The following is a 14,363-nucleotide window of genomic DNA, read 5'->3' as shown; positions in this document are numbered from 1 at the left end:
AGATGTCTCTTAGCATTTTTCAAATTTTAATTCAGAACCCTTATGCTAAATTCTACGAGCCCCAATTATGTATACTCACTAAACAGTAAATCGTAGATTAAAACTCGTTAATGTCCAAACTACATAAAATTCTCATCTCTAAATACTTTAATTTTTTTTAATCTATATAATTACATAAATTTATTAGCTGCTAAAAATTTGATCAACATACACAATAAATCCATAAATAATTTCAAATTATCATAAAAATAATTTGACTAAAAAACTTTTTAAAATATCAAAACAGATAAAGAATATGCTCAAAAAAATCTTCGATGATGGGTTGTATTGGGTTCATGTGTGAAGTGTGGTCAATATTTATTTTATTATTCCTTCTTTTGATGTTTTGTTTAAAGGAGTAAAACATTAAAATGAACATAATTCTGATCCTTTTTTTTTTTTTTTAAAAAAAAAGACTTTTATTAAATTGAAATAATAATTTAGAATGTTAAAATTTTGCTGTAAAAAATAAAACAGAAAAATATATGGAGATGCGGGGTATCGATCCCCGTACCTCTCGCATGCTAAGCGAGCGCTCTACCATCTGAGCTACATCCCCAGTTTGTTCATTGTAAATAATAATATTTAATTACGGGACTGATGCATACTCTTCTTGCTTACATGTAGAACAAGTTGTATAGTGTGGAAATGGAAACGAGGTCTACCAAGAGCCCAAGCCACTGGCTGAGGCGAGTCCTGCAACGAGCTTCATCTGGCCCCCATATTCCCAAATCATCATATTACTTACCTTCTCATCTTTCACCTTCTTTGCCACGCAAACCAAACCACTTCTCAACCTACTGCCACGTTCTCCATTGATTGCTTTGGTCTATACACTCCACCTGGTAAAATCTTTCATTTTTTCTATTGGGACTTTCGATTCGTTGCTCTTTCTTTTGTTTTTACTTGTAATGAATAAGAAACTTTTTGGAATGGCAGAGCATTCTCATGAACCTAGCTCTGATTCTGAGCTCCTCGTCAAGCATCTCAAAGGCATCATCAAGTTTTCATTTCCAACTTTTCTTTAATTCTATGCATATTTTGTGTATTCAATTATCATCTCAAGTTAGTATGCTCTTAGAATTATAAGATGGATGGTTCCATCTCAAAATTACAATAACTCTTTCGGCTCTCTATTTTGGATCGATTTTCGGATTTTTAGTGGTTGGCTCTGATACTATGTTAGAATAGTAGGATATATTGGTTCCATCTCAAAATCAATTAGTTACGAGAGGAGTAACCATGGATCATATGACTCTCTATCATTTGCAAAATGCTAATCTATGTTAGTGAATATTGGTATGATTTCACCATAATCAGCTGAGATGGTTCATTAGAGCCATTGCATAATGTAATTTACATTAGAGTCAATTTTTATGTTTATTGTTTGTTAGTTCCGAGGTGGTCCAATCTGATTGCTGAGTATATGGAGGAAGTTTTGACAAATTCTAAAGCTGGATTTTATATTAGCCGAGATGTGTTTGGAGCATAAGGTGATTTTATCACCTCTTCTGAAGTGAGTCAGATGTTTGGAGAGATAATTTGCTTGTTTGAGATTCATTCTTGTTTGTTAGTTCACTTGAGTATTGAAAGTTGATTATAATGAACTACTTTGTATATTGAACTATTGTTTTAGATGGTTGGCATTTGGTAATGTGCTTGTGGGAGCAAATGGGGCAACCAAAGAAAGTTAATTTAGTTAGCTAGGCTCGGGAAGAGAAACTCTTATGGTTGATCTTCTTCGAGTATGAATCACTGATTCTCATTTCAAATTTCATGTTTTGAGTTAGATAACAGAGAAATGAAAGAGTATCTTTAATAGAATACTTTTAAAGGTAAATGGCGGCAAAACCCCCAATATTTTCGTTTTAGTTTCATTAAACCTCCAAAATCCAAATTTCTGAACCAGGAAACTGTTAGCAATTTACCCTTTCCGTCCAAATTTAGCTGTTAAGTGCCATGTTGGCTCGTGACACCATTTTATTGGTCCACGTAAAAAATTATTTACAAAAATTAAAAAATTAAAATAAAATTAATTTAAAATTAAAAAAATATATATAAATAAAAAAAATCTTTTTTTTTCTTTCTTTTTCTTTTTTTTTCTTTTCTTTCTTTTTCTTTTCGTCTGAAACTTCTCTCGATCTATCTCTCTCGTTTTATCTCTCTCTCTCTCTCTCTCGATCTCCTCTCTCTGTCTCTCTCAAGGCCGTGCAAGCCGGAGCTTGTGAAAGTAGTGTTTGACTGGTGTTGAAGCTTCGTGGTGGTGGTGATGGTTAACAGTGGCTGGTTGAACGGAGCTTGTTCGGATGGGTTCTCGAATGGGGGTGGCGATGGAGTTGCTGGGTTCGTGCTGGTGCGAGTTCGTGGTTGCTGAAGCTTAGTCGAATGGGGGGTTACGACGAAGGTTGGGACTCGACTAGGGCAGTGGTTCTGCTGTCGTTCACCAGCTGCGTGTTCACCGGCGTCGTCTAAAGGAGAAGAGAAGGTGACGGGTTGTTTCACACCAGAACGAGATCTGGGATCTCGATCTCGCTTCTTGCCCCTTCGATTAGATTTTTTGTGGATCTAATTTAGGTTTTTTGAATTGATTTTTTTTTTTTTTGTGGATCTGATTTAGATTTTTTGTTGTTGGGATTTGAATCTAAGATCTTGGTAGGTTTAGGTTTGTTTGATTGTTTGGATATGAGTTGCGTAGTTGTGTTTGAGTTGGGGTGGAGTTGGTGGTAGTTGTGGTTGTTTGGATAAAAATAACAGGTTAAGGTGGTGGTGGATGCTGGTGGTGCTGTGGTGGGCATCTGTGGTGGATCGTGGTGGTGGTGCTGATGATATTTTTGAAGAGGAGTGATGGTGGTGGTGAGACACAGAAAGAGGTGGAGTTAGAGAGAGAGAGAGAGAGAAAAAGAAAGAAAAGAAAAAGAAAAAAGAAAAAAAAGAATTTTTTTTTATTAATATATATATATTTAATTTTAAATTAATTTAATTTTAATTTTTTAATTTTTTTTAAACAATTTTTTACGTGCACCGATAAAATGATGTCACGTGTATATTGTGTCCACGTGGACAAGCTAACATGGCACTTAACAGCTAAATTTGGACGGAAAGGGTAAATTGCTAACAGTTTCCTGGTTTTGGAGGATTACCCGCAGAAATTTGGGTTTTGGGGGTTTAATAAAACTAAAACGAAAGTATTGGGGGTTTTACCACTATTTACCCTACTTTTAATGCAGGGGGTGTCAAAGTTTAAAAATTACATTCATTTTCTAATTTTCTACATGTAGAGCAAGTTACATTAGTTTAAGTGCATCTCTATTATACATATATGATTTAAAAAAGCTCATAAAAGTCTTTTTTATTACATTTAGCCAAAAATTTAGAGAATATTTATTATAAAGAGGTTGTTGTGAGTGCTCTTGTGCTGTCAAAATTCTAAAAGTTTGAATTGCTGTATACTCACTAAATAGTAATTCGTAGATTAAAACTCATTAATATTCCAACCATGTAAAATTGTTGTCTCTAAATACTTTAATATTTTTCTCATTCTATGTAATTATATAAATTTATTGGCAAATATGATAAATTTATAGGTGAAATCAAATAACTACACCATTATAAAAGTAATTACACAAAAAAAAAAAAAAAATTAGGATGTCAAAATAGATAAAAAATGTGTGAAAATGGTTGTGGTCGCGTTGGGTTCATGTATGATCAATTTTTAATTTATTTATTTCTTCTTTTGATGTTTTGTATGAAGGAGTTTTTTTATTTTTTTTTTTACCAATTGGAGATAAAGTGTCATCCCGTCACCAGCAAGCTCTTAGTGCCAGAGGGAACACAAAACTCAACCACTCCTCCATCTTAGCATGTCCCCAAGCTTCAAAAGAATAGGTAGAGGGCCAAAAGCGCCAAAAACGGCCGATCAAAGACGACTAACACTGTTAGAGGCCCATCGGTGCCTCTTCCAGATCTCAGTCGCAATAGACCACAAAGCCTTAAAAAGCTCGACCTTCCCTCGACGACGACTCCGAAAAAAACATTCCTGTCGTCAGCCTCCCCATGCTCGTCATGCAAGGAACCAAGATCAAGAGAACTACCAACAAACAGTCTTTCTCGACTAGAGAACACCAAATACACAACCAGGCTGGCAAGTGGGTCTCTAGCCGAGAAAAGGGAATAAAAGAGATGAAACCCTAGCTTAGAGAGAGAAAAGAGAAGAAAACCCTTATATAGAGAGTTCCTACTAAGCACTTTTTATAACTTTTATAAGAAAATTAGTTAAAGGAGTTGAACATAATGATTATGATTCTTTTCAATAAATAAATAAATAAATAAATAAAATAAAATAACATTTATTTTGCTGTAAAAAATAAAGGCTAATTAGTAATTTTTTCCTCGAACTTTGACATATACAAAATTATGCTCCCAGAATTTTTTTTTTGCCGTTAAAAATTCCTCCTGAACTATTGAGATTGTTAAATTTAAGGACTTTTGTCTAATTTTATTCAATTTTATTGTTTTAGTGATTGTTTATGTACTAAACCATGCTCCTCAAACTTTGATATCTACCAAATCATGTCCCTTAAACTTTGATATGTACTAAATCATGCCCCCTGAATTTTCATTCATGTTAGATTTTTTTACTAAAATTAGATAAAATTCTTTAAATTTAACAATCTTAATAATTCAGGAGAAATTTTTAACGGCAAAAAAAGTTCAAGAGCATGACAAAAATTGCTAATTAACCAAAAATAAAACACATTAAAAAAAATGGAGATGCGGGGTATCGATCCCCGTACCTCTCGCATGCTAAGCGAGCGCTCTACCATCTGAGCTACATCCCCAAGTTGTTCGTTGATTCAAACTATATCTAAATAATAACATGTAATTAATGGACTAATGCATACTCTTGCTTGTTGTATAGTGGAAACGAGCTCTAGCAGGAGGCCAAGCTAGCCAGGCCACACCGTCCACCCCAAACCCAAAACAAAAAAAATGCTGAGGCGAGTGCTGCAACGAGCTTCCACTGGCCGCCATATTGCCAAATCATACTACTTGGCTTCTCATCTTTCACCTTCTTTGCCTCCCAAATGTTTGTTCTTTTCTTCTTCTTCCCGCATTCCAAACAGTTCTTTTGTCGAACAGTTAGAGGACGCAAACCAAGCCACTTCTCAACCCACTGCCACGCTCTCCATTGATCGCTCTGGTCTACACACTCCGCCTGGTAAAATCACTCATTTTTCCTATTGGGATTTTCGATTCGTTGCTCTTTCTTTTGTTTTTTCTTGTAATGAGTAAGCAACTTAAATTATTTATTTATTATTTTTTGGATTGGTAGAGCATTCCCATGAATCTACATCTGATTCTGAGCTCGTCAAACATCTCAAAGGCATCATAAAGGTTCTCATTTCCAACTTTTTCTTTGATTTTGTGCATAGTTTTTGTTTTCAATTATCATCTCAACTTAGTATTTGCAAAATTTGAATCTTTGTTGGTGAATATTGTTATCATTTCACAATAATCAGCTGAGATGGTTCATTAGAGCCATTGTATAATGTAATTTACATTAGAGATAATTTGCTTGTTTGAGGTTCATTCTTGTTAAGAGGTACATGATCATAACAAAAAAAGAAAAAAAGCTAAAAACTCTCCTGGATGTCAAAACAAATAAGGATGTACCGCAATATCTCTTTCAAGAGTGCATTGAAACAATTTTATATTATGTTTTGTACAAAGGAGTTGAACATTAGATTGAACATGATTTTTATTAAAATTTTAATTGAAATTTTAGTTAAAATTTTGCTGTAAAAGATAAACATAAAAATCAATGGAGACGCAGGGTATCGATCCTGTACCTCTCGCATGTTAAGCCAATTTTTATGTTTATTGTTTGTTAGTTCCGGGGTGGTCCAATCTCGGTTGCTGAGTATATGGAGGAAGTATTGACAAATCCTAAAGCTGGATTCTATATTAACCGAGATGTGTTTGGAGCAGAAGGTGATTTCATCACCTCTCCTGAAGTGAGCCAGATGTTTGGAGAGGTAATTTGCTTGTTTGAGTTTCATTCTTGTTAGTTTCACTTGAGTATGGAAGGTTGGTTATAATGAACTAATTTGTATATTGAACTGTTGTTGTAGATGGTTGGCGTTTGGGCAATGTGCTTGTGGGAGCAAATGGGGCAACCCAAGAAAGTTAATCTAGTTGAGCTAGGCCCGGGAAGAGGAACTCTTATGGTTGATCTTCTTCGTGTATGAATCGCCAATTCTCATTTCAAATTTCATGTTTTGAGGTAGACAACAGAGAAATGGACGTGTATCTTTAATAGAATACTTTTAATGCAGGGTGTGTCAAAGTTTAAAAATTTCATTGAGTCACTGCATGTACACTTGGTGGAGTGTAGTCCAACATTACAGAAACTTCAACACGAGAACTTGAAATGTGTTGATGAAGATATTACAGACCAGGTTAATAAAAGGACAGTTAGTACATTGGCTCAAACACCGGTATCATGGCATGCTGCATTGGAGCAAGTTCCTTCAGGAGGTAAGAAATTATCTTTTTGTTAATGTTGTGTATTGTAATGTGTATTTTTTGTGCATAGATAATGAATATTAGCTTTTAACATGATGAATCGAAAACCTTTGCCAATTTAATTTCTCAAATGAATCTAGTTTGCCTAATAAAGCTCTTTATTACTGTTGCTAAAGAACCACAGGCAAGATGGGACTTGTGTGGGCAGTTCTTTGAATTTGAATATTTTACTTTTTTGTTAGCTTACTTGATGATGCAAATTGTAAGAGTTGGATTTTAGTGTTGACCAAGTTTTGCATAACAAATGCTTCTTGTGGAAACCAAGTTGTGAAGTTTAATTGTTAAGATTTAAGAGACAATGAAAAGAATGAAATCTCTGTTATTCGATTGAATTGAGTAATGTACAGTATTTATACAAGAGCTCTACAGAGCAATGACAGCTAACATCATTAACAGAAACTAACCAACTTAACTAACTGAAAATAACTGTCTAACTGTACAACTAACAGACATAACAAACTCATTCTTTAACAGCCCCCCTCAAACTCAGATTTGAAGAGCTTTCAACTCTGAGTTTGTCTCGCAAAGTAGGGAATCGAGAACTCGAAATGGCCTTAGTGAGACAATCAGCTATTTGGTCAATGGCAGGCACATGACGCACATCGATTTCTTTGTTAAGCACCTTTTCACGAACAAAGTAGAGATCGAGTTCGATGTGTTTGGTTCGAGCGTGTAAAACTGGATTAGCTGTTAGAAGAATGGTGCTGAGATTATCACACCAGATCACAGGTCGAGATGGCAAAGTGATTTGCAGCTCAGAGAGAAGTGATTTTATCCATGTAATTTCAGCTGTAATGGTTGCCAAGCTCCTGAATTCAGCCTCTGTTGATGAACGTGAGACGATCGTCGCTTTTGGATTGCCAAGCCACTAAATTCGAACCAAAATAAATGCAGAACCCACTTGTTGATCTCCTGTCATCAGGATCAGCACCCCAATCTGCATCACAAAATCCCACTAAATCGAGTTGAGTTGGCTTTGTTAAATGCAAACCATGATCAAGAGTTCCTGACAGATACTTGAGAATTCTCTTAACTGCAGACCAATGAGATTGAAGGGGATTGTGCATGAATTGACAAACTTTATTAACACAGTAAGAAATTTCAGGTCTTGTAACCGTGATGTATTGTAATCCACCAACTATTGACCTGTAGAACTGTGCATTTTCTCTTTGGATCACTTCCATATGCAGATAACCTTAAACCAGAAGTCATAGGAGTGGCATTTGGTTTAGCAAACTGCATTTTTGCTCGAGCAAGTAAATCCTTGATATACTTGGTTTGGGACAAGTGAAGGCCATTTGTTGTGTGAGTCACTTCTATACCAAGGAAGTACTTGATTTCCCCTAGGTTTTTGAGAGCAAAAATCTTGTTTAAATCTGCAATAAGAGCCGAGATATAAGTGGAAGAGCTGCCTGTGATTAAAATATCATCCACATATACTAGAATAAATGTGGTGTGCCCTCCATTGTGTTTGTAAAACAGAGATTGATCTGCCTTTGAGAAAAGAAAACCAAGAGAGAGAAGGACAGCAGTAAGCTTATCAAACCAAGCTCTTGGAGCTTGTTTTAGGCCATAAATGGCTTTGTTGAGCTTGCACACAGCATTAGGTTGAGAGGGATCTTCAAACCCTGGTGGTTGTGTCATGTACACCTCCTCTTGTAATTCTCCATTGAGGAAAGCGTTGTTAACATCTAATTGATGAACAGCCCATTGTCTAGAAAGAGCAATAGTGAGAACTATGCGAATAGTGTGGGGTTTAACAACTGGACTAAACGTCTCAGAAAAATCAAAACCTGGAAGTTGATGGTATCCTTTTGCCACAAGCCGTGCTTTGTATCTCTCTGTGGAACCATCAGGATTTTCCTTTATCCTATAGACCCATTTACACCCAACAGGTGTTCTGCCAGCTGGGAGAGGGACTAAGATGTATGTCTTATTTTTAACCAGGGCACGAATCTCTTCATTCATAGCTGCATTCCATTTTGGATCCTTTAAAGCTTCATAAATGCTGGATGGGATAAGGACTGTGATGTAAACTTTGGGTTTGTGGATCCCATTTTTGGATCTGGTGCACATAGGATGCTGATTATTTGATGTTGATGTGGCTGTAGCTGGAACAGTAGGACCACAAGGTGCTGGAGCAGAGACAGCTGGAGTTGGTGCTGATGGTACTGAAACTGCAGGGACAAAACTTGGACCAGCAACTGTACCTGTGTCATTAAAACCTGTACTGAAACATGGGTTAGCTGGTGTAACATTGGCAGAGGAAGAAGTGGTGTCTATCATAGCACCAAATTGGTCATTTGAAATGGTAGTGGGTGAGGGATAGTGTGGGGAAACTGAAGTGGTTATTTTTGGTGGTGTGGCAGAGACAGGATTGGGAAAGAGAGTAGATGAAGAGCTTGCTGCAGTGTTGGAAAAAAAAGGAAAATAATGTTCATTAAATGTAACATCTCGAGAGAGATATATTCTCCCTTCAGAACTGAGACATTTATACCCCTTTTGATTTAAACTATAACCAACAAATGTGCATTGAGTAGATCGAAATTGCAGCTTGTTTTTGTTGTATGGCCTTAAATTTGGATAACATGCACAACCAAAGATTCTAAGAGATGTGTAGTTAGGCTCTTTGTGATATAAAAGCTGAAATGGAGATTGATTGTGTAATTTTGGGGAAGGAAGCCTATTAATAAGATAGACAGCAGTTCGAAATGCTTCATCCCAATATTGGAGAGGCATGTGAGCATGTGCAAGAAGAGAGAGACCACTCTCAACTATGTGTCTATGTTTTCTCTCAACAACCCCATTTTGTTCATGGGTGTGTGGACAAGATTGTGTGTGTACAATGCCACATTGATCAAAAAATTTGTCAAATGGCTTAAACTCACCCCCACAATCACTTTGAAGAGCTTTAATGGGAAGATTAAATTGAAGTTCAACTTGTTTCTTGAATATCTGAAAGGTGGGAAAAGCTTCAGATTTTTGTTTAAGCAAATAAAGCCATGTATATCTAGTGCAAGCATCTACAAAGCTTATGTAATAAGTATATCCATTTGAGGATTTTTGAGGTGAGGGACCCCAAAGATCTGTGTAAATCATTTGTAGGGGTTGAGTGTACACTGTGAGAGAGTTGGAAAAAGGTAATTTATGAGATTTCCCCAAACAACAAGCATGACAAAAATCAAAGACACTTTTATTGAATGAAGAGATATTACAATTGGACATTATTTTTTGTACAGTTTTTGCAGTGGGATGTCCCAACTCGTCGTGCCACAATTGAAAAAGGGAAGGAGCTTGATTTAGAGACAAGAAGGCAGCTGGCTTGAGAGGTGGTGAAATAGCTGGTTTGCAAGATTGCAGGCCATTGATTTGTGTACTGTCAAACACATATAAGCCTCGATCAAGTTTGCCAACAAGAAGAGTCTTCTTGGTTGCCTGGTCTTTGACAAAACAAAGATTAGGGTGAAATTCAAAAAACACAGAGTTATCATTAGCAAATTGAGAGACACTAAGCAAGTTTTTGGTTATAGTAGGTACATGGAGTAAATTTTTAAGGATAAGAGTTTTGGAAGATAAAGGAGATTTAAAAGATGAATGACCAATATGATGTATGTTCAAACCTGTGCCATTGCCCACCATGATCTGCTCTTGTCCATTGTATTCAGTACTGGTCATAAGATTTTCAGCATCTGGTGTTAGGTGATTTGTTGCACCGGAATCAGGATACCAATTCGAGTCTCCTACAAGATTCGGTGTGGCTATCATCGCGTGCATGTTGGAGTTGGATTGAGGAGGAGCCGTGCTGTGTCCTTGAAAGGTTTTATCAAAGCGATAAAAGCATTGGAGAGCCATGTGACCTGGTTTTTGGCATAGTTGACAGATGGGTTTAGGTGGCCATTGTGAATTTGACCATCTTCCCCTTCCTTGATTTCCACGGCCAGATCCACGATTTGCAAACCCATTGCTGTCATCTCTGGTGTGAAAACCAGAGTTGTTGTTGTGTCCCCCTCTTTGTGATGGAAAGTATCCTCGATTGGTACCAGTTGGTCTATAGTTGGCTAGATTGGCTTCACCATTTGAGATATCTAATTCTTTGACAGATTTCTCAATTCTTGATTCTTGAGCCATTAGTAAGGCTTCAAGCTCCGTGACAGTGAATTTGTCTTTGTGAATGGAGTAGGAGGTGTAGAAGACATCATATTCAGGTCCTAGGCCATTAAAAATGGCCTCAATATGATCAGCAACAGAAAATTTATGACCTATAGCTGATAACAGATCAACTATAGATTTAATTTTAAGCAAGTAATCACTAATTGACAGATTGTTCTTTTTAGTGTTACGAAGTTGGGTTTTGAATTGACTTATCTTGGAGGATGTCTGAGCAGTGAAGAATTCTTGGAGAGCTGCCCATGCATCGGCTGAGGTTTCACATCCGATCATCCTGGTGTTCATCTGATCATTCATGGAGGAAAGCATCCAGGAGAGAAGAAGTTGATCTTGAGCTTCCCAGTCAAGATATTCATCAGACACGTTTTCGGAGGTGCGATCTGCTTCAGAGGCGTATTTTTGAGGAGCAGAATTTTGAACAAAGAAATGTTGAAGACGATGGCCTTTTACAGCTGTGAAGATTTGATGTTTCCATGACAGGAAATTGTTTTCATCAAGTTTGGACGACAAGGAATGCTTGAACGCTACAGGTTCTTTCAACGAGGTTAGGCTAGCAGAGCTTCTTGAGTTGCCAGCCATGGGGAAGAAGAAAAGAATTGACGAAGAACAGAGATGAGGAAGACGATACCCTCTGGATCAAAGAATCTGCTCTGATACCATGTTAAGATTTAAGAGACAATGAAAAGAATGAAATCTCTGTTATTCGATTGAATTGAGTAATGTACAGTATTTATACAAGAGCTCTACAGAGCAATGACAGCTAACATCATTAACAGAAACTAACCAACTTAACTAACTGAAAATAACTGTCTAACTGTACAACTAACAGACATAACAAACTCATTCTTTAACATAATAAATTTTATGCTGTGACAAATCTCATAAATATCAGCTTATTAAGGATTTGCTTGCATTAAATAAATAACTCCCATCTTGAAATTAAATAAATCACTAAAAATTTGTTTAGTCTGCATTAATATTTGTTTTCTTATTTACTAAAGAGAAGACAAATTTCTAGTGATTTATTTAATTTTTTTCAAATAAATTGGAAAACAAAAGATGTACATACTGTGTCTCTACATATATACATTTGAATACATACTTATAAACCTTAACCAAAAACAGATAGTAAAATAAAGTATGTCTATTGAGCTTTTAATATTTTTAAATTGAAAACAAAAAACAACATTTTACTTTCATTTTCAATTTATTTAAACAATAAACTTGTATCTGTTGACCTTTTAATATTTTTTTAAATGTGTTTTTTTCTTTTCTTCTGATAACTACAATTATTTTCCTTACTTTGTTCTCTCGAATCCTTTTGCCAGTGCCAACAATCATAATTGCTCACGAATTTTACGATGCTTTACCAGTTCATCAATTTCAGGTATGATCTTTTTCACATCTTTTGGTCAAATACATTTCAATCTATATTCAATATATTTTGAATCAGGAAATGCATTTTTCTGCATTTACATGAAATAAAGGATCTTTTAAGGTGTTTTTTTTTTTGATAAATAATATACGTATCTTTCCTTATTATTTTTTCTAAATCATTAATATGTTTCTTCATTTTCCATGCCTGTATCTTGGTCAAATTTGCTGCTATCTTGTTCTTGTCTGATTTTTACCTCTCCTCTACAGAGGGCTTCTCGAGGCTGGAGTGAAAAAATGGTTGATGTTGCAGAAGATTCAACGTAAGGTTTTATACTTTTGACAGAAGTAGACTGTATGCAGATAACTTTTATTAGCAGAGTTATTTGATACGCTTAAATATCGGCTAGGTTTCGTTTTGTTCTATCTCCACAGCCTACACCCGCAACTCTCTATCTGGCAAAACGTTGCAAATGGGCCTCAACTGAAGAAGTAACAAAGCTTGATCAAATTGAGGTTTGCCCCAAAGCAATGGAGCTGACTCAAACTATTGCCGATAGAATCAGTTCTGATGGAGGTGGGGCTCTTATAATTGATTATGGCATGAATGGGATAGTCTCCGATAGTCTGCAGGTCCGTACCTTGCCTTTGTTAGTATTGTGTTTTCTTAGTAACCAACTAAGCAAATTTGAATGCAATTAAATTTATATTAACGTTTATGTATCTGTGATGTTCTGTGCTTGTATCTATTGATCATTTAAACCTGCAAAATTTTATGGGGTAATAATATACTTTGGAAACAAAAGATTACACGGTCTGATGTGGAGAGCTTTGCGAAGTTTTCTGCTATCGTGTGATGTTTGGTGCCAAATCCTGTTTGAAAAGCCTTTACATTCTTCTTTCCTATTAATGCTTGCTGATGCTGTAATACATTTTATCACAGGCAATTCGGAAACATAAATTTGTAAACATTCTCGATGATCCAGGCTCAGCAGATCTCAGTGCATATGTTGATTTTGCTTCAATTCGGCATTCTGCTGAGGAAGTATCAGGTGTGTTTCCTTCATTCCACATTTGAATGGAACAACAGAAACAAAAGAATGAAGATATAATCATGTTATTTCGTAATCTTTGGCAGGAGATGTGGCTGTTTATGGCCCGATTACTCAGTCTCAGTTCCTCGGTTCCCTTGGGATAAATTTTCGAGTGGATGCTTTGTTGCCAAACTGCACAGATGAGCAAGCAGAATCTCTAAGGACTGGATATTGGCGTCTGGTGGGGGAAGGGGAAGCTCCTTTTTGGGAAGGACCGGATGAAGAAGCACCGATTGGAATGGGTACTCGCTATTTAGCCATGGCTATTGTGAACAAGAAACAAGGTGTTCCAGTTCCATTTCAGTGAACTCTGAATTATTGATCAATCTTTGTTTGTAGATTAGCCATTGATATTGTCTTTGAACCAACTTTACTAGTCACAAAGGAACAAGTTGCAACTTTAGAGGGTGTTGCATAAATTTTTAATTATTTGATAGTTCAAATTTTGTAATAGCTATTTTTTTCTTCTAATTTGTCTATCATATACATCTCTTTCTGCGAAAGCATTTAAGAAATAATTGCTTAATAAGATGGAATAGTACCTATTTTTTGGGAGACTGAATAGTTGGCGAAACTCTTCTTACTATTTATTGGGTGTTTGGTGTAAGAGATTAAGAGAATCATAAACTCAATTTGTACATATATTAGGCTTTGATTTTGTAGTTAAAGTCTCTGGGCATTGCGGTTTGGTTGAGATTGTATTTTAAATCGCGATTCGATTTTTGCTATTGTGATTAGTCTGTCTTATTATTATTTTTTTTTTGTAAAAGATCGTGATTAGTCTTATTTGTGGGATATAATTTTAAGTGTTTTGATCTTGTCTGTGTGATATGATTTTGAGTGTTTTACTCTTGTCTATGTGACATGATTTTGTTTTGTTTTATTATTGGTTTTTTTTTTGTTTTCAGAAAGTTCGCCATCAAATCGCTGTTAGTAGTTGGAAATAATAAAGTCTCTGCGACTGAGTGTAGTTAGGAATAACATACCATGTACAATAGTTAAGTGTTCAAGTTACAATATTGAATAACACATGCTGCAACAATTTTTACTGTTATAATTTTTTTTAATTTGAATTTATTTTTAGCCCGATTAATTGTTGATTAC

General features: G+C 35.8%; 1 protein-coding gene, 1 long non-coding RNA gene and 2 other non-coding genes across 4 annotated transcripts; 2 read left to right on the top strand and 2 right to left on the bottom strand.

Annotated features, from left to right (window-relative positions):
• Nucleotides 1-490: 490 nt before the first annotated feature.
• On the top strand, nt 491-1,663 carry LOC133030083 (uncharacterized). The gene is made up of 2 exons (XR_009683977.1): nt 491-884; nt 979-1,663. It is a non-coding gene; the product is annotated as an uncharacterized LOC133030083 (long non-coding RNA).
• TRNAA-AGC (transfer RNA alanine (anticodon AGC)) lies at nt 526-598 on the bottom strand. Its single transcript has one exon. It is a non-coding gene; the product is annotated as a tRNA-Ala (tRNA).
• A 3,133-nt stretch (nt 1,664-4,796) lies between the features above and the next one.
• Nucleotides 4,797-13,821, top strand: LOC115698514 (uncharacterized). The gene is made up of 10 exons (XM_030625593.2): nt 4,797-5,257; nt 5,372-5,433; nt 5,931-6,074; nt 6,171-6,281; nt 6,375-6,576; nt 12,120-12,178; nt 12,436-12,488; nt 12,576-12,798; nt 13,109-13,217; nt 13,304-13,821. The coding sequence occupies exons 1-10, from the start codon at nt 5,029-5,031 to the stop codon at nt 13,564-13,566; spliced, it is 1,455 nt and encodes a 484-aa protein (XP_030481453.2). The 5' UTR covers nt 4,797-5,028; the 3' UTR covers nt 13,567-13,821.
• On the bottom strand, nt 4,805-4,877 carry TRNAA-AGC (transfer RNA alanine (anticodon AGC)). Its single transcript has one exon. It is a non-coding gene; the product is annotated as a tRNA-Ala (tRNA).
• Nucleotides 13,822-14,363: the final 542 nt, after the last annotated feature.

Source organism: Cannabis sativa, chromosome 8, assembly GCF_029168945.1.
Source record: "Cannabis sativa cultivar Pink pepper isolate KNU-18-1 chromosome 8, ASM2916894v1, whole genome shotgun sequence".
In the NCBI taxonomy this organism is placed as follows: Eukaryota; Viridiplantae; Streptophyta; class Magnoliopsida; order Rosales; family Cannabaceae; genus Cannabis; species Cannabis sativa.
Note: the sequence above shows the minus strand (reverse complement) of the source record. Positions and strands in the feature narration are given on the sequence as shown.

What these genes read in the sequence shown, in the direction of transcription:
- LOC115698514 (XM_030625593.2), top strand. Translation starts at nt 5,029, where the DNA reads ATGCTGAGGCGAGTGCTGCAACGAGCTTCCACTGGCCGCCATATTGCC. An exon ending in TGGTCTACACACTCCGCCTG is followed by an intron (nt 5,258 to 5,371) that starts GTAAAATCACTC and finishes TTGGATTGGTAG; the next exon opens with AGCATTCCCATGAATCTACA. An exon ending in TACCAGTTCATCAATTTCAG is followed by an intron (nt 12,179 to 12,435) that starts GTATGATCTTTT and finishes TCTCCTCTACAG; the next exon opens with AGGGCTTCTCGAGGCTGGAG.